The sequence below is a fragment of the Etheostoma cragini genome, chromosome 2 (assembly GCF_013103735.1).
Source record: "Etheostoma cragini isolate CJK2018 chromosome 2, CSU_Ecrag_1.0, whole genome shotgun sequence".
In the NCBI taxonomy this organism is placed as follows: Eukaryota; Metazoa; Chordata; class Actinopteri; order Perciformes; family Percidae; genus Etheostoma; species Etheostoma cragini.
Genome location: NC_048408.1, coordinates 18,381,484 through 18,404,557, shown reverse-complemented (window position 1 = coordinate 18,404,557; position 23,074 = coordinate 18,381,484). Strand labels below are relative to the sequence as shown.

Genomic DNA, 23,074 nt, shown 5'->3' with positions numbered 1-23,074 from the left:
CCCCGAACAACCCAGGCCACCTATGTAGGCTATGATAAAAGCTGTGCGTAGAGCCTCCACAGAAGCATAAAAATGGCCTTTAGGGGGTGATGAAGAGTTTTAACATGGACCCAAATCAGAATTTATTCTTTTGTTCAGGAATCAAAGTATACAGTACATCACTATTGCCATGGCAACCTACCAGAAAAACCCACAATTCATTCATTTCGGGGCCTAACAAGCCTTACAGGCTTTATATACTCTAGACATTGATGCCAATAGTGTAGATTTTTACGGTTACTGTAGGACCCTTCAAATTAAATGTCATTCACAACAGTGAAATCAGACCCACTAAAATTTCTCCACCGACAGAAGCTGCATTTAACAATTGGCGCAGCATAAATTGAAGAAAAAAAAAAATTCAAGGTAAGATTTCTAAATACAAACACCAAGTGCTAAAATAATCAGCTAAAAGGATAAGTTGTCAACAAGGTTATTGTGTATGTGTACAAATCATCAAGAGTGACAATGTTACCAGTACAGTTTTAACTGTAGTCTTGATACAGTTGTCCACATCAAAAGACAGTTTGTTCAATCTCTCCCCCAAAGACTTCAGCGGCTCCTACAAAATGCATCTTTAGTAGGTTCAACTTACATCACCCAGACCTCAAATCCCTGGTTTGTAAATGTGGGCGACTTACTTTTATATTGTTCATATTTGGTTCAGTTCTCAAGTTCCAAAAAAACTTGTTTACCTTGTATACTGGTCTGCTTCAGGTCAGATTCTGCACAGACCAGTTCTCCCACATATCTAAGCACCAAAGGGTTGGTAATGTTCATTGAAGAAGGAAACAAAACAGTCGTCGTTTCGTCTGTCCTACATCAGTCCGTTAGTGAGCTTTTTGTCCTCTTGCCCTGCTTCCCTCCAGTGGAGGTGACGGCATTGCCGTTGTAGGATCCTGCTGATACCACAGTATGGTCCTGCTGCGGCTCCTCGGTGTCTGGAAGCTCTTCTTGGATCTGTCGCAGACGAGCCATGGCGCGGTCAATAGTGGCTGTGCTTACCAGGTTGAAGTCGTGCATGCTGACCAGATGCAGGAGGAAGTTGCGACAGAGGTTGCGGCGAATGATGTGAGCACCAGTGTTCTCCGCAAACAGCATGATGGCCTGATTCATCTGGTTGTCTGCTATGAATCTACAGGGGAAAATGGAGAGAACTTAGTCTCTAGAGTTTCAATCGACTGATGGGACAAGAGTAGCTGTAACTACAATACAACTAATGGATTTTTGACTAAACTAATGCCACAGCTCCAAGAGGTATATTTTACGTGTGAGGGATTATAAGTGGATCGAAATTCTTTGGATTTGGTTTCTATCTGTAGCAACCTTCCCGTTTGACAGTGCGTCATTTCTGCTTTTCTACAGCGACATAATTCTCTTCAGAGCTTAGGCAAGTTAACCATCACAAATAAAACTGCATGAATACACACATTACCCAACCCTTATATTGCTCCATGAATACTGTATGACCATGGAGTAATGTCTACCATATCCCACATACCCATACTTCATGACGTGCAGGTTCCATAACTTCATCACTTCTTTCTCTCCCTCATTGACATCTGTGAACTCATCCAGTTGCTGTAAGTAAAAAGAAAACAATACAATTAAAAGTGATGGAATACCTTGGCACCATGGCCCCTAACACTATCATTTATGTCAGATTTAAAACCTTTGCTGTGATGTCAGCAATTACTCCAACGCCTGTGATCAGATTGTAATGAAGTTTGGTCTTGAAAGCAACAGAACAACTTTAATGATGATCAATTCATTTTAGGCCTTTCCTGTTTGCCCTAATGTGACTTTACTAAAGTATTGATAGCGACTACAGCAAGTAATGTTAGCAGGTTCTGGAAATCAATACTGAAGTGATGCAAACGTTGCACAAGAGCAAGATGAAGAAGTGTTCAATTTTGCAATTATTTTTCCTCCGAGCACCCTTAAAGTTATTTATGGTGAGCAGGGCTGACCCAAAGGCTTTGACGCTGTTGCCGTGGTAATCAAACACCAACATCAGTATTCCTATACTTCATTTTCACCTCCCATTCAATATAATATTCTATGGGCACCTCAGGATTACTTTTCCTACCACATTCCATTTAAACAACATTGCAAGAGTGATTGTAATTCAGCAGATTAGTAAATATTTTTCTTTGGTTTGATTTCCTTACTGAGCTCTTGCTACTTATATTAATGAAGTAAACAGACCTGTATTCAGTTTTTATTGATTTCAGGCTGAATCAATCATACAGTAACTGATGACCAACTACACAAGATACAGTTTTCCAGTCATAGTGCTGTGCTTTCAGCCAATCTCAAGTATCTCTGTAAAGCATTATGATGTAAGCTAAAGTGTACATTGTGTTACAAGAGGACAGCCAAACCAATACAATTGATGAGCTGTCTTTTTGCGTACCGACAGGATGTAAAATAGACTCTTATGTTCTCCTTAAATTGAAACACATTTAACCAACATGGTGAACCATTTCAGTCTTAACCAAAACCTTTAATCACCGCCTCTCTAGTCAGCCAAGCTGAGATTCTCTGGACGCTTCAGTTAGTGGGAGTAACTCAAGATATGGACATGTATGGGTGTCTCCATAAGTGGTTTGACAACTTCCAACAGTGAAGTAAGACACAATGAGTAATGGGCTGCTCACCGTGGCAGTCTTCTCTCTGAGCCACTCTGGATCTCTCTCGTCCTCGCTGTCCTCCTCCATCTCCTGGGGCCGCAGGGGCATGCAGCTGTCACTGTGGAAGTAGAGGCGGTTGTGTCCGCTGACGTAGGTCCTCTGCTGCTCCAACTCTCCATCCTCAGACTCCAGGAACTCCGACAGACTCGGTTTGGTTCTCTTGGGCCTAGGACAATGGGGGGGGGGGGGGGGGGGGGGGGGGGGGGGGGGGGGGGGAGAACGCAAATCCAGCATGTACACAATGAATGTTGGAATTTCAAATCTTTCACATTCTCTAGATATCACCATGTCAGAAATGTAAACTTAATCATATTTTAACCATGACCATTAGTATTTGGATGGTAGTTTGTTTAAAATAAGATATGAGATTAAGTAGGCCACCACAATGGTTTTTAATGTGTTGGATACATCAAATTACCATTTAAATAAGCATCGGATTGGACTCTGTATAGGCAGAAGGATTGGGATAGATTGGATGCAAGTGCACCTATATCAGAAGTTCACATTTTAATTTTCACCACACTTTTATTTATTTTTAAATCACAACACCAGTGTAAGAAATCTCTAAGAGGTTCACCTTGTTGCCAATTGCAACGAACTGCTCATGAACAGTTTATTAAAGTCAATTCATTAATTACCAATTCATCACCAAACCAAATGAAATGGAATTGAAAATAGGTAATTACATTGTCTGACATGCTTATACTTTGAATTTGAAAACTGCTTTTGAACAGAGGCCACAAGTTTACCTGCAAACCAGTATGTGAGTGACGGCAGTCCTCTTAACTGGGCCATTGCGGCTAAAAGCAAAGCCGGGTTGGCTGTGGATGTCCTGAGGGTTGCCAACGTACGAGCCGTCGTAGCACTCATTGATGGACACATCTATCCTTGCTCCTTTGGGGTGAGGCTGCAGATTATATAAAAAAAAAAAAAAAAAAAAAAAGAAAGAAAGAGAGAAAGAATAAACATCAGTGAAATTTTACATGAAATTTGCCTGATAGTTACTGTGATCAAGGGGAACCTGGAACTCACTGTCAAGGTAAGAAGGAACATTTCTTAAAGGGAAAGCCAGATTATGCTTTGGATTAGGGCTGGGCCATATGGCCAAAATCTTTGTAAGCAAACACAAACCATTGTCCAAATGACGTTAATATAATCCATAACACAGTTTGGCCACGGTTTATTTAACATCGTGAGAACAAAAATATATGATCGGCATATTATCACAACCTATAGTCTCATAATCCCTCTGCCCTACTAAGTTTTGCCGTCTAAAAAAGGGATGGGTATTGTTTTTTTTTTTTTCTGATACCGGTGCTAAAATTTTACTTTTAAAACTGTGCCGGAAACAATACTTTTTAGATTTTTTTTAAAGGATCACAAAATGACAGCCAACAGCATTTAAGTTTTTTTTTTTATTGCTCAGGCCAGATGGTCAATATTAAATGTAATAACCGTAACTTATAATAACCAGTAAATTGCTGCTAAATGACAAAAACAACCACTAGATGGAAAAAGGGTATTTTAAAATAACTCAGATTGCACCACGAAGCTTAGGGAAGGCAAGCTTCAAGTGAACGCTCCAGGTTTCTTCTTTTTCCAAAAATTGCAGCTGCGGACTGTTACGTCCCGGTGAAATACAGTCACACCGTTAGCTGTGAGCATTTTAACCCAATGGAGACCAGAACCCCCACATAGTATATTTGGCTAGCCCAACCACACACACACACAATTATTACAAAAACACACTCAGTTCCTTACCACATAGTTGAAGATGAAGCGGGAGTGGGAGAGTTTGAGGTGTTTGAGCAGGCTGTAGAGTTTGCTGCAGTTCAGGGTACACCAGGGACAGTGAAGATCATCTCTTGCCTCGGTTTGCTGCCGCGTGTTATTGTTGTACAAGAACTGAACACGGACACATCACATTGGTTACAAAGTAAACTTGAGAAGGTAAACCTCCAGCAGATGTTAATGGATGATTCTATTCTAGCATAACATCAGAGTGACTGTCACATTTTGTTACACAAACCCTAAGATTTGAGGGCCCAATAGGGTCACCAGTGGAAGCTATATTTATGAATCTTGGCTAGTCTTGCTAGACAATTAAAAACCACGGTCTCAAAATGTGACAGTAATTCCGATCACTTTTTAAATAACTGCAACAAAAAAAAGCCATCTCACCAAAAGACTCTAGTAAATCAGTGTCCCAGGCTCAGTTGTGTTTCTTACTTTAGTGTGGTGTACCTGATAAAATATACGTAGCTTCTGCCGCGGCTCACACAGGACCTGCTCTTTCCTCGTCTGAATGTCTGTGCTGACTGACTCTTTCACTGCTGATGGGAACAGATGGACAGGTTATTTCTTGGTGAATCACCAAATCATGAATCTGATTTGACACATTCAAGATGTATTCGAGGAAATGCAAAAATTGCATAGTTCGCCCCATAACATCAAGACTTGAAATGACAAGCACACACACATATCACTGTTGCTAAAGCCCCTTTCAGACATGGAACACGCAACGTTGCTGGCTTACACGGGTCTCTGTTGTGCAAATATTCTATTATGGTTCCGTTCAAAAAATGACAAGATCATTACAGGGAGGGCAGCAATACTTGGCTATATTTGGCTCCTTCATCCTTACTACCACAACAGCTGAAATGAAGGGTTAATTTGAATCGAACTTGCGTTGGATTGTTCTAAAAAAAGATATGTGAAATGATTTATAATTTTCATATATCGTCAATCAAAAATCAATTAAACTGGCGTTGGTTAATTTAAGAATGACTTTTGTCTGTTTTTGCAAATTAATTCTTCAAATGCAATAAGAGGAAGGGAAAATAGTGGGCTTTTTTGCAGTTGAACTGATGTTTTTCTGTGGCTTAAATACCATCATGCATCTTGGGGGCTGAAGGGAGCCTCGACCACACTTCTCTCTTGCTAAGCATCCCTGTAGACATCCCAATTTATATCTTCTTACACATTTCTTTAATAATTAGAACATATTTAATATGGCAGCATTTTTTTTTTTTTTACACAGCCCGAACACAGTTATACACGATAATACACAAGGTAGTGACTAATGCAATTCCCATTTTCTCACATGGAGTATTCAAACATTTGCTTGAGTCTCATAGATGCATATTTCTACAGAAACATGACTCAGTGCCTTTTTTCAAAAGAGTGACATGTTAAAGTTTTCAGCACATTCATGTAATGAAGTGAATGTCTCTAAAGAAGTCATCAGCTATGACTCATAGAGTGCCTTTTGCCAGATTTTGTTACAAATAGACCATCCCACACCAATATCACAGCGGGTGAAAAATGCAAAAACTATGACCCATTCAATCTTTGATCAGAGAATCTGGCAAGAAATAAATAATCTTCAGTTCTTTGCTTGGTGTCCTTCATTAAGAGGTTTGCAGCTATTTTATAAAGTGGAAGGTGGAATTGTTAACTATTAATGTCCCCACCATTATCTATGGATTTTTTCTGCCTCCTGCTCTTAAATGTTACATTACATTAATTGCAATTTAAGATGTCATAAAATTAATTTGCAAATACTGCTGTTTCCACAGCATATTGATAGAAATCCTCCACATCAAAGCATATTTCTAACCCAGCCACATCCTAAAAACAGTCAAGCTACCCTGCGGTGCTTTTGAACTTACTCATGAGGGCAGCTCGGTGATTGCTGGTTCTAGTCTCCATGGGGCTGGAGCTGTCGGAGTTGCGTGTAGCAAGGGGTTTTGCCACGGGAGCTGTGGATTTTCCGCTAGCATCACCTGTCCAACGCAGCATAAACTGCAATGTGGGTCCCTGAGAAAATGTCTCAAATGGTGGCAGTCTCTGTGGGACAGCAAATGATGGTCAGTGATGTGGTGATGTGAAGAGATATGATAAGATATGAAAGGGAGAGACAAAAAAGGAGAGAACCCTCACACGCTTCATGCCAACGTGTACAAACCCTCCCATACCTTTCCATCCAGAATGGTTTCCCACGTAGCCCGCTTTTTGCTGACAGGGCTGTCCTCCATCCCTTGCATCGACACCTCATATTCCCCATCCAGCAACTGCAATCTCCTGCAGAGAACAGGTCAAAAGCAGGGATTTTAAGATATAGTCAAACGGGATGGAAAAAGTGATATTAAAGCTTAAAACCTTACCTATTCTTATCAAAGACCGTCATTTGTGCAACAAATGTCTCTGTGGTCTCTCCTTCATCTCTATGGGATGAACTTCTCTTCTTTCTACTAGGAGCATCTGTAACATCTTTGCACATAAAAAAATAAAGATGAGAGAAAATGTATATCCAACCAGCAACCGTTTTAGTTACATCCAGAATTATTTTGTTACATGATGTGCCCAGAGGAAGACTCCTTGCAACCAGCAGCGAACTGTGGCCCACTCCGGAGCTATTATAGTCTGCCTATGCTGATCTCATTACAAAATGCAGTTTTCAAATCATTCCTCCCAATAAAAACTGTACTACGGCAAAAACAGAGCAAAAAACAGTTTGACGCAGATTTCCTACCAATGTTCTCGTTGGCCTCGCCGTTGACCAAACCATTAGTATCCCTCCTCCCTGTGCGTGACACCCTGAACAGAAGCGAGTAGGACTTGACCATGTGGCTGTTGCTGGGCTCAAACTCGTTGCTGGATACCAGTAAGGAAGGGTGGGAGCCAGGCTTGGTTTGGTTACTGTCAGGATTCAAAGGCACCTGCTTTTTACCTGTAGGCACTTGCTTTATCGGGCAGCTGACATCCTAAAAGAAAATAACCAAACTTAATTAAGCAAGATGAAATCCCTTGCTACTCAAGTGACGGACTGCCTCAAAATTATTTTACTTTACCTTGCGTTTTTTATGGCAGACTTTGACAAGTAGCACCTCTAAGGACACAGAATTTTGTTCATTTTCTGAATTCTGAGATGGCTTTTCTGTATGGCAACAAAAAGAGTTCAGTGTAAATCACTTTGTTTATTTTTTAAACAACACAATCCAAGATAACATTTAAGTGCAATAAATTTTTTATTGGTATCTCTATGTAAGGCTAATCCTCTATTGGTAGACTATACCAATATAGGATGCGTTACTCTTGAGGAAGTGTCCACTCCTTTTGTTACCAGTATTAGCATGTTTAAGCAAACTACTGAGTCAACACAAATCTCTAGCATGCTAGCAGTTGCAACACAGCATTTAATTCTGGTTTTCATCTTATTTTGGATGTAACACAAAAAATCCTGTATAAATAATTCTAACAGTATCCAGGTTCTGCGTGCAGTTGTGTCTAGACATCGCACCCATTAAATTCTGCACAGAGAATGATCAGGAACACGAATGAGGTGATGCCATTGGGGTATAAAATCAGCACCATCCTCCAGCCAAATGTTGGTAAAATATGCAAATGGATGGCAGATATGCTTCACTCACCAGCCCAAACCAAAATGGTAATCTATTGAGTGTCTGGTACAATTTGAACACTCAGCCATTTGGCTGATGGATTAAAGTTAATTTTAAAACCTGGTTGCCATGCAACATTATTCCGTTATACCATGTGGTGTTAACAAGCACCAGGATACCCCAAAGAACTGATGGTAACCAGTATACTAGTGTGCATGTAAATGTACACTCAATGGCAACTAGTTATTGACCGGACAACAGTGAGAGCATGACTATAAGTATAAAAAAACATTTACTCAGCCAATTTCCGATGCATTTGTGAGTGTTTCCTTTTAAAACAAATATACAACACACAGGTGCTTGAGTAAAATCTTCTTACCATCCTTATGGAAGAACCCAGTGAAGGTTAATTGTAGATGTGAAGACAAACTGAAGAACCAACAGAAAATTGGACAGGTGAAATTGGGTCACCTCAAGTGCTCAAACTATTAATATGAATGGTTATATATTATGTCAATATGGTTTATCTAGTATTTTAGTCTCTAAATATCGAGTAATAAAAAGGGGCAGATCAACTCCTGTAGAGCCTCATTACCTTGGAGAATCCTGCTCTCCCTTCATCCTCTCAACTGTCTGCAACATATCATCAACTTTGAATGTTTTCCTAGGAGGAAGGATAAGTCACACAGGTTCAAAAATAATTCATTAATACTGTAACAGAACATAAATTAGAGGATTATAAACATTGTAGGTATGAATCACCCTTTAAAACTCTGTTAGTGCATCTTCATACATATAAAAAAAAATTAAAAACTTAACTGAAAACCCTATCCGATTTCATTTCATACCTTTTGGCATTTGTTCGGCCGTTTCTGTGAGACATGAAGGTGAGAGTCCTGTGCAAAAATACGGGCTGAAAAGGAAAATAAAAAGAAAGAATCACTCATTGCATTCATTACGTAGGCTGATTAATCAATGCAATGACTTTAATTCACTTACTGCAATCAAATTCCTAGTGCGAAGGAATCTGTATATCTGAGTTGGTTCTGAAAATAGAAAAAAAGTGTTATTGTTGTGTAGTTTGGACACAATCAAACAGCTCCAACACATCAATACGTTTCCTAGATAACAAAGTTTAACCAAGAAACCCACTAAAATTAAAAATGAGTACAATTACTAAAAGAGCTTTTCTTGTTTTACAGCTTCTGGTTTGTGAGACCAACGCCTTAATCAGTCTGCTGTCACTTTCACTGTGTCAGCATCTGAGACTCTACACCATATTACTAACACATAACACATGTCAAAAGAAGGTGTGTTAACAGGTGGTGCTTGATTAGGCAAAACACCCAAGAACCCGCGACAAACTAAACACATGTTTAACAATTCATGTGTTTATTTATTCCAGAATTGCTATGTCAAAAAGTTAGCATTTGATTCGTTTAACTTTAGTTATAAAAAACAATATCCGGAGCTCCTTAGAGTGCCAGGTAAACTATGGAAGCCTGTCAACCAAAAGCAGATATTGAAAACTAAATACCGGTAAGTAACAGTGAAGTTAAGCGGGTAGCTAAATGTTTAACTCCATAGGAAAGTTATTATTGTGTTACTAAACTAGAAAAGTGGCATTACAAAGTGACGAGTAGTGAAATCTCACTTTCAAAGGCCTGTAGGAACAGCTCATGGTCGGCCTGAATCTGCTCCATCTTCGGCTTCTTCACAGAGTTCATCATTGCTGATGAGGCGGGGTACACAGCGCCGTTAGCTTTGCAACTCGCCGCACTCATAATATGACCGGAGTTCTACGAGTGAAACAACAGCACATGCTAACACATAAATTATTACAGAACAAATGGTGTCAATACAACTTGTTAGCTTAGCCAGTAGGCAAATACTAGCGTTAGCAGTCGGGCTAGCTAGCTAGCTCAGCTAAAAGCACGATGCTAACATGTTAGATAGCTTGGTATTTCAGCGTAGTATCAATTCGTTTAGTCAGACTACGATAACAAAAATCCAAAAATCGGCATCTCGTAAATATTTTGCATGTATAAAAGCAACCCACCCTGGCCGATGGCATTAATTTGTTAGCCTCGCTGCCTCCAGCACAAGCCTGGCAGACTCAACAGCAGAGACCCATGAAGATGAAGAGGAGGCGACGAGACGCTGGCTACTTTGCTAGCAATGCTAGCATGGTTACTAGAAAAAACAAACCTCCGTATGGCTGAGGTTCCCCTGCTTTCAGCTACCACGAATATTGTTTGATATCGAAACTGGTTGGAGTTTTTCGGATCAAATTATTGATTATTTATCTGTTATTTATTGTCGATGTTGTTTCCTTCAATTTGTACTGAACAACAGAGCAGTAGTCAGGTGTCAGCCAATAGAAGATGGACTAAGAGAATCCAGCGCTGTGATTGGCTGCTGATCTCCGGAGATGACATAGAACCCGCTCTCGCTCTCTGCGATTTTGCGGGAAATCGAGTTTATCAGAATTATAATATGTTTATTAAACATAGCACCTTTTTATGGAAGAAAGTTAAAAAAAGTGCTTCACAAGAATACAATTGGAAAATAACACAAAAGACAATAAACGCAACAAGCATCCAAAATGAATAAAATAAAATTAGAAATAAAAAATTAAAACCAAAAAATATAATTTTTTAAAAGCGTTAACAGAGAGAACGCATGACAATAAGAAGGGCGTTCCACAGTGTCGGACATATGTCTATGGTTGGAGCCACCACTTCAAAGGCACGCTCACTTGTTTTTAGTCATGAGCGAGGGACAACAGTAACTGGTGATACTACTGGTATATATAATATAATATAATATAATATAATATAATATAATATAATAGTATCTGAAATATTTCTTAAGACATATCAAGACAACCCTGCAGCTAAAAATGTCTTATTCATTTGCGACTTGAATATCATGACCGTACTTTGTTAAATTTATTTCATGAAAAAAAACAATAGTTTCTAGTACAGTCATTACACAGTCAAGAGCTGAAGTGGTAAGTCCCATATACCACTGAAACTGAAATTTAGAACAGCATAAATTAATGCGTACAAAATATGTACAATTGATAACAAGACGGCAAATAATAAGAGGAAATACATATTATATTTCTGCAGAGACTAGGACCTCTTTATTTGTTTAACTGTGTGAGTCCAATTACATTTTATTGTATTTTATTTCTATTAGGCATTAACCGAGTTGTTTTCAAATAGTAACATATATAATAATTATGAGATCGTGCCACTCAAAATCAGTTAAGATGATGTGTCTATGCCACCAAAGCATTCATTATGTGACTTCTAAATCAGAGGATTGCCGTTAGCTGGTTTTAATTTGTTTTGCCCATTGACTTTAGGTTTTGCCACCGCTCACATTTGATCTTGTTTCCTGACGGAGCTATTTGCAGACGGAACCGGAAGAAGAGCGACGAATCACAAATTCCACACATGTGTATAGGAGGGAATCAACTCAAGTGCTTACAGTCTCATGTTATTTCATTATAAAGTGGACATTAATAATTTTAATACCACCAAATAAGACTAGAACGGGGGCGTCGACGAGATGGCGGAGATCGTTCAGCATCGGATTGAGGAGAGAATTCCTGAGCTGGAGCAGCTGGAGAGAGTGGGTCTGTTCACCAAGAAAGAAGTCAAGTAAGACGACATAAGACTCAGCGGGTGTTTCCAGATGTGTTCGTTCAGTAGAAAACCCACCACTATATAAAGTGATTTCCTGTACATAGTGGAATTGATTTAGTCCCCACCCACCTGAGAAACGTTAATGTTTTTGTTTTGTGATCGTTGACTGTCTCGTTGACCTCACTACTACTGAAGAAATATAAATGGATGAAAAGAAAAACAAACCCTAAAATAAACTTAACACAATGTGTACCGTTTTTTCACAAGGTGCTGAATACTGCAACAGCCTCCATAAGACATCTATGGGTGCATACTGCCAATTTATGATCCACAGCTAGAATCCCATGTACACACACACAGACATTCATACATACTGTACATACATACATACATACATACTTCATAATGCAGGCACAGTAGGCTAATTCAAGTTTTGATTATCCCATTTCCATTTTAGTGTTTATTTTTTCACTTTTTCAGAGCCATAATCAAGAGAGCAACTGCCCTGGAATACAAGCTCCACAGGTTGATCGTAAACAAAGAGGACTTCATTGCATACATTCAGGTAGGGGGCCTTAATCTTTCCTTGATCCTCCATCCTTTTTTAAATAATAAAGAAATAACAGCTGCGAGTGATATGTTTTAAACACTAACTTCAAAACTTGTGTTTAATTACAGTATGAAATCAATGTTTTAGAACTGATCAAGAAGAGAAGAGCGGTAAGTGGCGATATTCTAGTGGTTAAACTTTTAACATACTGTACGTGCAAAACAAATTGAGTGAGTGACAAACATGATTACTTTCCGATAATGTTGTATCGTTTGACCGTGCCCAACTTTGCTTTTGCAGCACATTCATTATCAGTTCAAAAAAGAAGAAATTGAGTTCCCCGTCATCCATAGAATAAATAGTGTCTTCAGAAGAGCAACAAATAAGTGGAAGGTACTGTATAAAAAGCTTTTAAATTGTACTTTTGCAGTGTATCATTGAAATAATCAAATTGTCTTGACTTGATTTTTTTGTTGTTGATCAAACTAATTATGATTCTTTTTAAGAACATAGTAGTTCAGTAATTATATTTTTCGTTTTGTTTTCCCCTCACCTTTTCCTTTAAAATACAATGTGTAGTTAGTTTTAACAGACTGAATCATTGTACACATAACTGAGCAGTCAAATGCCTCGTTTCCCCACAGGATGATGTGCAGCTGTGGCTCTCACATGTTGCTTTCTGTAAGAAATGGGTATGTAATGATCTCACCATTTGCTTTAGAGCAAACACTTGGTCTTCTTATGCTAATAATGTTCTTGTGTTTCTCCTCAGGCCACCAAAGGCCAGATCAGCAAAGTCTTCTCAGCCATGCTTGCTATACACCCCGACAAACCAGGTACAAAAGATTTTACTTTTCAATCATTTGTAACACTGACAGTATTAGCTGTAATTAATAGGGACTTTGTTATTCTCTCTCTTTTAAGCCCTTTGGATAATGGCAGCCAAGAATGAGTTGGAGGATAGAAATTCCTCTGAAAGTGCCAGACACCTGTTTCTAAGGGCTCTGCGCTTCCATCCTGACAACAAGAAAGTCTACCAGGAGGTAAAAGAAGTAGTGCTTTCAAACCATTGCAGTTTATTGCACAAATGTCATAGTTAACTCGCAATTAATCACACATTTTTATCTATTCTAAATGTCTCTCAAAATGTAAAAGAAGCAAAATATAAGTTTTTTTTTTTACTATATCCAATTAACACTTCCATTTTTAAACAATAAAACCTGTAAAGAGAAACTTTGTTCACTGGTTTGCTTGAATGAAATTCCTTTAAAAAGGGGCGTTAGTTGCTGTTTGAAGAGTGACTAACCGAGAGTTAGTTTTGACTAACTAAGAGTGTTTGAATATTTGTCAAATATTCTTTTCCAATTGTCTGCAACAACTTGTGTTAGTACTTCCGTATGGAGCTGCTGCATTGTGAGAAACTGAGGAAGCAGAAGAAAGAGCTGGAAAAAGCTGAGATGGACCTGGTGAGTCTTCCACAAATGAAACACCAACAGTCTAAAAAGTCCACACACACACACACACACACACACACACACACACACACACACACACACACACACACACACACACACACAGCTCTCGTTTCGTATTCAGTGCGTGAATACTCCGCTCTTAACTTCTTTCAGGGTGAATACGAGTTTTCTCCAGAAATCTTGAGTGGCAAACTGGCTGAGGTTGTGTACAGAGATGCTACAGGGAAAATCAAAGGTAGGCTTTTAAAAAAAAACATTTTATCTCTTTACATTTTATTTTCTAACTTAAATAATAATTTAGTCAATTAATATCTATTTGTATTTTAAGTAAGAAAACTGATGCATCGGAGAAGGTTGGCCTACTTTGTCATTTATTTTGCACTTTCGCACATGCACCCTCGTAAAAACCACAAACTATTGTTTTCACACATTTTTTTGTACTAAATAAACAAATGAGAGCTTCTGAGGTTCTGGCAGGCAGGCTTTGTTCACTTTCGGACAGAGCCAGGTTAGCTGTTTCCCCTGCGTCCACTCCTTATGCTAAGCTAAGATAATTGTTTGCTAGCACACAGATATGAGAGTGGTATCAAACTTTTCATCAAACTCTCTGAAGAAAAACAAAAAAAAAGCAAACATGCGTTCTTCACAAAATGTCCAACTATCCCTTCAACAACAGAAATTCCAAGATCTGGTCACTTTAACTTTGTATCACCGGTCTTTTTTGTCCAATAGAAGCAGAGTTCGTCATCGCACTTCTAAACATAGCAGCTATCTTTGACTTCACCAAAGATCTCCAGGACTTCATCCTGCAAGAGTAAGGCACCAGTTTACTCAGCTACAATCTGGGTTCTTGAACTAAATCAACATTTCATCACTAAGCATGAACGTACCTACGCCCCTCCCCTTGTATTGCAGCTTACAGACTAACTACACAGGAGACAGCTTGACGTGGGATTTCATGGCTAAGAGGGAGCTGGAGGCTCCGGGGGCAGGGGAGGAGCTGCAGACAGCCAAAGGCCGGGCCTCCGATATCAACCGCAGAGAGGAGCGCTGCTGCCAGGTCTACGAGGAGGCTGTCCAGAGCCTTAGCACCGGTAGGTGCTCATACATACACAGAGAGCAACTAGACATGCTCTCGGGCTATTTTCCAAAGGGCAAAATTCCTTGTTGAGACTGAAGTTGGATGAATAGTCCATCAATGATGTCCAATCAACGTTTTACTACAGGGACATTTTGGTTATTTAAAGTATGAAATAAGAAAAGCAGTAAAAAAAAATACAAATACAGTTGTATGGCTATGCAGTGACCGAGACACTTTTCTTCCTATTGCATGCACTTTAACACAAGATTAGATTTACCAAATGAAACATGTAATTTTATTTACAATATAGTGTTAGCTATATTACTAAATGAGATTGGTAATTCAATTCCTTTAGTTTGTCTTGCACACACTGCCAATGTCCAAATCCAGTTAGTCTATGGATACCCTTTATGACTGCACTATTTGCATATTCCCCGCCAACTTGATGTGTCTGCATAAAGAAACATTCGCTGTGCTTGTGTGCTTGGCGCTCTAGAGCCCATGTGGACTTGCTATGTGGCCTTCTGCTTGGAAAGGCTGAAGAGGAAGACCAATGTCCAAGAACTGAAGGAAAAAGTAAGTTGAGTTTACACTGAAAAAGGTCAGTGGCTTTAGTGCTTTTTGACTTAGATGTTTAAGGGGTAAATCCTGACATGTGCGTGTGTGTGTTTGTGTCAGAGGCAGGAGAGGCAACTGGGAGTGCTGCAGCGCGCCCACGATTCCTCACTGCTGAAGGAGGAATATTATAAGAACTGGGTAAGATAATGGCTTCATTAAATGTGTAAAAGAAATCACAGGGGCCCTCAGTCTCCCTTCATTGGAATGATGACTCACCAAATCAGTTCACACAAATAATGTTTCTTGTAATAGTTATTTCCTGTCTGAGAACAGTGGTAGTCAAAGTCTAGGGAGGCCGACAAGCGTCTTTGAAGGCGTGGCAGTCTCTGACCTCTTTCAAATGCATTTCATAGGGAGTGAAAATGTAACTGTACTGCACTCACAACACAAGGTATGATCGGCAAGATGAGAACAGTGTTTATATCTGAAGCTAGTAGTCTGCAGTTAGTCATAGTTGGAAATCCTAGCACAACAAAACAGAACCAGATCGCGGTCCCTGTGATGTTCAAAATCTGAGACAGTTGATTAGAAAAAAAGTGTAAAAAGTGGATGTCCTGGTGGCATTGTGGTTAAAGGCTCATGCCATACAGCCATCTTGGTTTTGGATCTTTTTATGTATGCCAGCCCCACATATCCTGCTGCTCTCTATTGTTAACCATCTAATTAAGGCTCTAAAGAAGTCCATAAAATAACACAGAACACCCTCTTGCTGCCAAAATCTCATGTTGCAGGAACTCTGCTGAGTAAACAAGTTATTTGTGACTCAGGCTGACTGTTATTTACAAGTCCTATTTGTTTTTTTAACAAGTCAGATAAAAGATTGTAACACAAATATACGATTAGAACCAAAGTCAACAAATTGAGTGTGATTGCACCTGTAGATGGAGCCCTTATTGTTGTTTGTGCCTTGTATGACTTTGAGATGTATTCATTCATTAATTCCTATATTATGTATTTATTTACCTGCAGAGGCGGAGCGGAAATAATAAGAAAAAGGAGGAAATCTGATCTTGATTTAACTTTCTCTCTGGTTTCATAAATACAGTTGCAGATCCTGCTTTCATTTGGTGATGCTGAGGGAGCGGCCAGTGTTGCCATGGCAGCCACACAGCGCTACAGCCAATCAGTGTCAGTATGGAGCCTGAGTCTGCGAACTCTAATGCAGCTGGGGAGGGGAGATGTGGGCAGGCTATTCCAAGAGGCTCTCACACACGTCAATCCCAAGGTACACACACACACACACACACACACACACACACACACACACACACACACACACACACACACACACACACACACTTTGATTTACAGATTTTTTCAACCACGCCACATCAGATAGAGTGAGGAAAATAAGTATTTGAACACCCTGATATTTAGCAAGTTCTCCCACTTAGAAATCATGGAGGGGTCTGAAAATGTCATCGTAGGTTCATGTCCACTGTGAGAGACATCCCAAAAAAAATCCAGAAATCCCAATGTGTAATTTTTTAACTATTTATTTGTACGATACAGCTACAAATAAGTATTTGAACACCTGTCTATCAGCTACAATTCTGACCCTCAAAGACCTGTTAGTCTGCCTTCAAAATGTTGACCTCCACTCCATTTCTTATCCTAAATTAGATGCACCTGTTGGCCCTATTATGATCGATTTCATTATTAAAGTTGCTCAGGTGGCCTCCTTCTATATGTCATAAAAGGTGTAAGTGTAAAAAGGCACTAAAGCTTTTGATTACAAATGCATTGCAACATGTGAACCAGAGATTAATAAGGTGTAATTGTGTGTGTGTGTGTGTGTGTGTGTGTAATTATTTATTTTAAGTCAATTAATTCATTCATTGAAGAAGACAGGTAAATGGGCAGGATTGCTGAAATTTGAAAACCACATGAACTACTCTTCACATTAACTGGATCAACTGCACAGCACTTATTTAAAAAGAAAATGCATCACTTTGAAGTTGGTTTTCCTGTTAATACCATAATTTCCTTACAAGCAATGTAGCATTTAAAGCTTTAGGGTGTTTAGGGGTGAGGCCGCGTGTTCGATCACGGAAGGCTTGTATCATGTGGACGCGCCGACAGTATTATTACTTAGAATTCCTAATGGGGCAGACAGAAACTACCACTATAGCTTTAAAAGGCTATTTTGTTTTTAAATAGAGTCCAGCGCAGTGCTTACTCCACATAAAGTTCTACATCACTTCCAGCAAAGTTCACAGCGTGCAATGAGGGACAATTTAACAGATGTTCTAGTCCAGCTTAGCTACAATCATTTCAGTTCACTATCAAGCCTGCTTTTACAGATGTTAACTTACCACAGACAGCTGCCTTGTTCAGGGACTCATGGCAGTGCTTCACTTTACAAAATGTACGTAGAAAAATATTTTTCCGGCCTTGTTCACTAACGGTAATGCCTATGAAATACACATGCGTTTAGTCGGCCACAGTAATAAGCGGAATAGCAGGCTACTGTGGTGGGGGTTTCAAGACTGTGGCCCTGAGTTGCTGTGTGAGGATTACTACACACTGCTCATTAGGCACTCTACTTACATGTTGGGAAATATTATAAACCCTCCGAGTATGAAGATTTGCACAGCACAGAAATGGAGATAAATTAATGACGAAAAAGTGGACGCACTATTTTACTACATATGGACCTGTAGCTGATATCAGAGCAAGGTGATTTGTCTCTCCGATGCTACACTAGGATACTGACTCATTTATTAAATGTCTGTCATTCGATGGTAAAACACAGTAGTTGATTCTTCAAGCAGGGGTTTGATTTAAGCTTGTCTTGTTCAGATTTGTTCGCTGTAAGACTAATAGTGGATGGAGATATTATACGACATTGACACTAACCGCAGCTTAATGCTCCAGGAAGCAAGTGGACTCCCCACTGAGCAAGATACTGATTAAAAACCAACTGCTAGCTAAATCCTTTCTGTCCTGTCTTGACAGGAGAGTCTACCTCTTTGGCAGCTGCAGGTTCAGTGGAGCGCGGCCAACCAGAGTCCTGAGGAGACAGAAGCCGTGTTCAAGGTAGTCCACCTTAATCCACCAGATTCAGATTGAAACCTCTTTTGACAGCATTTACAGTGATGTGTTTCCGGTGACAACTGACAGGGCGAGCTGCTGCTTGTAAATATTAAGCACATAATGACATACCTTGATGGAGTACTTTACATTTAAACAACATTTTTGGCTCACTTGGAAAAGCAGTTCTTCCTATTTAGAACTATACAGAAGTCCTGTTACTTTTCCGGTCAGCGGGTGCTGTTCTTGATAATACTTGCAGATGAATACATGAAGATAAAACAGAAAAGATGAATAGCCCATTACGTCTGAACAGTGTTTTGGCCTCCGAAACGAGAATGCCTCGCAGACAGTTTGTTCTCTTGTTTGTTCCCAGAGAGGTCTGCTGTCTGCAGTAGCGGTTGTTGCCATGGAGATGAAAGAGCGCTACCTTGATTGGTCGTACTCCACCGGAGGCTACAAGAAAGCTAGAAAGACCTTTACGAGGTAAAAACAAATCACTTTATCTGCTCACATTGTTTATTCAATTTACACAAAATGAATGCAAATTTAATAAACTCCTAAGAAGTGGGTATTGTGATGAAGCTGTAGAATTTAAGCCTGGTTTTAAGTAAAAGCTTTTCCTCTTTTTCTGTAGCTTACAGGAAAACCGACCCTTGTCCAAGGCCTTTTTCACCCGAATGATTGAGATCGAGAAGGAACAAGTACGTATAGCAATTACCATTTGTCAGATGTGAAAGTTCTTATGTAAACTGCAGCTCAATCTGGGGAGAACAAGATAATGCTGACTACTAACAGTTTGAACTCTGAACTGAAGTTTGATGGATACATTCTCACAGCTGTTTCAGAAGAACTTTAACTCAAAAAAAGAAGAAATTTTGGTACAGATGGTGGACTCTAATGTTTGTAACACCGATAAGCCGAGGCAACCCTGAGCTGTGATAACAATGCTGTTTGTTCTTCCAGGAGACTCCAAAGATGAACAATCTCAGAGACTACTACGAGAGGGCACTGCAGGAGTTTGGTACCTCCGATGACGGTGAGCAGAGTTTAAATGCCTTAAAGGAACAAGAGTCAAAAAGGAAAAGTAGCAATAGTTAGAAATATTTATTCACAATATGTTGTTGTTAATCAAGTATCAAGGAGTTAATTCCAAGTTTCCATCTAACACAACGACTGCACCAAAAATGTGCCAATACTTAGATAGAGCTGAGCTCTATTTTGAGGATAAAAATTGGACTGTGACTGGATCCCACAAAAACTGCTAGTCTGATTTCAAAGCCAAAGAAAAAACTATCAATTGGGATATATACCCAATAATCTTCCTTGCACACCTCCATGATTTATATCTTAAAATGTTTTGCTGTTTTTTTTTATTTCCCTGAAGATTTGTGGCTGCATTACATCCAGGAGGAGCTGGGAGCCTTTGGACAGCCGGAGAACTGTGGCAAGATCCACTGGAGAGCCATGAAGTTTCTGGAGGGAGAGAGCGTGGAGAGGTTCACTTCCAAGTATACTCTGGTTCAGACGGGACACTTATGAGTCACCCTGAAAGAGCCAAGTAGCGTAGGAAGTTCAGACAACAGCCAGTGTTCAACAACTGGGGAGAAGTTTACCAGCTGAAGAAGCAGCACATGTTATGGAGCAGGTGTTCCTATTGGCCCTGTAGAAGATTGGTGCTCTGCCCATCCATGAATTGTTTCATAGCCTTTAACTGGAAAGCCTGTATTGCAGTTTTCTGTCCATTAGAAAAAGGCCTGCCAATCCTTCAAATGTTTCAGCAGTGGTGGGGGAAATGTTTTTGATTGAGCTGCCTCTGATGTTTGCAGCTTTAATCGGTCGTGTTTTACTGCTGTAATTTACAACTTTACATTTACAGCAGTCTGTGCTGCATTTGATACCAGACGGATGTGGGTATTGTAACGATGTCCAGTTTTATTAAATTCCACATTTATTTGACATTTGGAGAAGACAAACTTTGATGCTGTTATGATATTAAAACAGTATTTCATTCTGGGGTGTTCTCTTTTGTGGTCCCTCTGAGACAGTCACGTAATGGGCACAGATAAACACACGCCACCCGCTTTTTTTTTTCTAAACTTCAGATTCACACTGCAGTAGTTTTCAGTGACCCACCACAACAGTTCTCTTAGCAAGTTAGTGAAGTTAATTTAAGTTACTGTGACAAAAACATCCTTCATCCTCTAAAATTCTCATTTCACACTTTGATCCAGTGCTTGAAGTCAGAACAAAAATCATCTCATTTAGATTCCCGCCTTTCATAGTACAACATTTTGCCTTTAAAAAAACAAAATTAACAATAAGCAGCATTAGTACTCTGTGAAACGTTACAATGGCAAGCTTAGAAAAAAACTATCCATAAACATCTATATCTATTTACAATTACTTTTTAAGGACACTTCAAATGTCTTGTGTGCCTGCAGTGGCACCTACAGTAATGTAACAGCTGTGAGGTATAACAAGACGTTAATTTGAAAAACCATGGATTATGAAGTTGCACTTTCAAACCGATTAATATAGAGAATACTAATCTGAAATGCCAATACAAAATTTAAAAACTGCTTGCAGGAATGGACAATGTAAAGGTGTTGCAACCCTACTTAATGGCCTCTTATTCATTGTAAGAGATGTTCATACAATAACCATGTATATCAATTAAGCATGATATAAATTAAAATATTTATAGAAATGACACTATCAATGATCCTTGAGATATATATACCTCTGCATTCGACACTAGTTTCAGGGGAATTAGCTTCTCCTTATATCTCAGTCAGGCTTTAAGGAAATTAGAGCAAACATAACACAGAGAGAGTAAAACCAATATGCTTTAAGGCAAAAGTAATAGTGAATGATTATCTTCAATTAAGATCCCTTTAGAACATTTGTGACTATGTTGAGGCAATGCCCAGACTCGTACTGTCATCTGAAGTCTTCTCTATGTAAATTAAGTTAAGTGTGTCTCTGACAGGGTTGGGTACTGGTTTCCTGATAAATTCAGCTACTTCAAAACAAATTGCAAATTAGCCAGTTTACTGCTGATATAATGGAGTGTCTGTGCTGCTGACACTGGGTGTTTTTGTATTAGGGAACAAACCTAAGAAAATAAAGACATTTTAGCCAACAGCTTAAGCCAACAAAACTTGTGATGAGCTGCTGAGTCACAATGTCCCATGATGGTCAAAATTGCTTCGTCAGAGGCCTGTAATACATAACATTTTGGAGGGAACAATAAATTCTTTTTTAGAAGTAAAGCCATTCATTTTAATTACAAATTTAAAGATATTGAATATTGGCACATCAAATATATAGTCTGCCCCCCTTTAAAGACCGCTGGACTGTAGCTCCACATGCTGACCTGCTCTGTCTTGCTCACCAGGTGTACAGCCTGCGTGTCCCTCCTCTTCTGCTGTCTATTTTGCAAGGGCACAGTCATTGTATCTGGGGCTTGGCACCACCCTGGACAATTGTGTATGGTTTAAGAAATAGAGATAAGCCAGAGTGTTATCTACCCCTCTATCCCAATATAGTTAAGGGATGTAGCCAGATCACACTCCAGCGCTGTGGAGATGGGTAGCAATGCAAGACTACCTCCTCCACAATCCTTTTCTCCTTTACTGCGAGAGGACATGAACCTCAATGTGTTTTCCCAAAAAGCAGATTGGCATTTAAAAAGCTACTTAACGTCCATGCATGTGTTAGGTCCCATGGAGTCACTCTTTGCCAGACCTTCCTCCACAGCGTTGTGGAGAAGGGTCGGACTAGTAAACACAGCATCTCAGATAGGAGACAAACGTGCTCTGGTTTATTGGCATTTCTTCAAACCAATCACAAGTGTCTTGGGACAGAACCGCGGCACCGCAGCTATGGAACTTGTTTTGGTGGAACGTGTATGTTCAAAAGTTGTTTTAGTCGTCCAACAGAAAACTCAGATTGGACAGATATTCTAGCTAGCTGTCTGGATTTAGCCTGCAGAGATATGAGGAGCAGTTGGCCTCATAAATCAACCAGAGTTTAAAATTCCAACACAAAGAATGCGGAAGGTAACAGACATACGGCCAAAAAGAGTGTGAGCCGTCTTCAACATCTAATGAGCTGGTCTGATCTACCCAATGCGTAAAAGTTCCCCTTTTGTTTATCTGGTCAGTGTTTGTTACCACGCTGGACACTAATGTTTGATTATGGTTAGTGAACCTCCCCCATGTCACCCACAGCCCACCCCTTCACACATCTTCAGATCTTCTTAAAAAGAATGTAGGTAAGGAGTACCAATACGCCTGCGGACAGAAGTCCAATCACACACTGGTGGATGGTGATGACGTCCTCCAGGGCATGGATGCGCTCCTCCATAGCATTGGTGTGGATGTAGTCATAGATGGAGGCCCCGATGCTCCACACCGCCCATACAGCATCCACCAACGCTTTCATAGTGGGAGAGACCATCGAGAAGGCCGGCTGCAGCTGGACACCAGCCGCATCTGCCACTTTTTGGCCACACTGCACGAG

The 23,074-nt window shown here is 39.7% G+C and overlaps 2 protein-coding genes across 4 annotated transcripts; one reads left to right on the top strand and one right to left on the bottom strand.

Annotated features, from left to right (window-relative positions):
• Window positions 1-103: 103 nt before the first annotated feature.
• Window positions 104-10,524, bottom strand: suz12b (SUZ12 polycomb repressive complex 2 subunit b). 3 transcript variants are annotated; one of them, XM_034883737.1, is made up of 17 exons: window positions 10,194-10,524; window positions 9,789-9,933; window positions 9,134-9,180; window positions 8,983-9,047; window positions 8,730-8,798; window positions 8,514-8,563; window positions 7,586-7,671; window positions 7,267-7,498; window positions 6,899-7,004; window positions 6,710-6,815; window positions 6,404-6,581; window positions 4,977-5,065; window positions 4,494-4,637; window positions 3,482-3,639; window positions 2,700-2,898; window positions 1,547-1,620; window positions 104-1,174 (listed from the first exon to the last, which is right to left on the bottom strand). In XM_034883737.1, the coding sequence occupies exons 1-17, from the start codon at window positions 10,206-10,208 to the stop codon at window positions 862-864; spliced, it is 2,076 nt and encodes a 691-aa protein (XP_034739628.1). In that variant the 5' UTR covers window positions 10,209-10,524; the 3' UTR covers window positions 104-861. The 3 variants fall into 3 exon arrangements, with proteins under 3 accessions (XP_034739628.1, XP_034739610.1, XP_034739619.1); XM_034883719.1 differs by having other exon boundaries at window positions 1,541-1,620; window positions 10,194-10,523; XM_034883728.1 differs by having other exon boundaries at window positions 1,541-1,620; window positions 4,977-5,062; window positions 10,194-10,523.
• A 1,027-nt stretch (window positions 10,525-11,551) lies between these two features.
• Window positions 11,552-20,564, top strand: utp6 (UTP6 small subunit processome component). The gene is made up of 20 exons (XM_034883749.1): window positions 11,552-11,600; window positions 11,691-11,805; window positions 12,271-12,355; window positions 12,469-12,510; window positions 12,641-12,733; window positions 12,985-13,032; window positions 13,113-13,176; window positions 13,265-13,383; window positions 13,729-13,806; window positions 13,969-14,050; window positions 14,548-14,629; window positions 14,731-14,909; window positions 15,393-15,472; window positions 15,575-15,652; window positions 16,560-16,739; window positions 18,473-18,553; window positions 18,924-19,033; window positions 19,185-19,251; window positions 19,514-19,586; window positions 19,935-20,564. Exons 2-20 carry the CDS (start codon window positions 11,714-11,716, stop codon window positions 20,087-20,089), a joined length of 1,788 nt encoding a protein of 595 aa, XP_034739640.1. The 5' UTR covers window positions 11,552-11,600; window positions 11,691-11,713; the 3' UTR covers window positions 20,090-20,564.
• Window positions 20,565-23,074: the final 2,510 nt, after the last annotated feature.

Coding starts and splice junctions, on each gene's coding strand:
- suz12b (XM_034883719.1), bottom strand. Junction 9,181..9,788: donor GTTCCTACAGGCCTTTGAAA/GTGAGATTTCAC, acceptor TTCTATTTTCAG/AACCAACTCAGATATACAGA. Junction 9,048..9,133: donor GCACTAGGAATTTGATTGCA/GTAAGTGAATTA, acceptor TTTCCTTTTCAG/CCCGTATTTTTGCACAGGAC.
- utp6 (XM_034883749.1), top strand. CDS start 11,714: ATGGCGGAGATCGTTCAGCATCGGATTGAGGAGAGAATTCCTGAGCTG. Junction 12,511..12,640: donor TGATCAAGAAGAGAAGAGCG/GTAAGTGGCGAT, acceptor TTGCTTTTGCAG/CACATTCATTATCAGTTCAA. Junction 13,033..13,112: donor TTGCTTTCTGTAAGAAATGG/GTATGTAATGAT, acceptor GTTTCTCCTCAG/GCCACCAAAGGCCAGATCAG.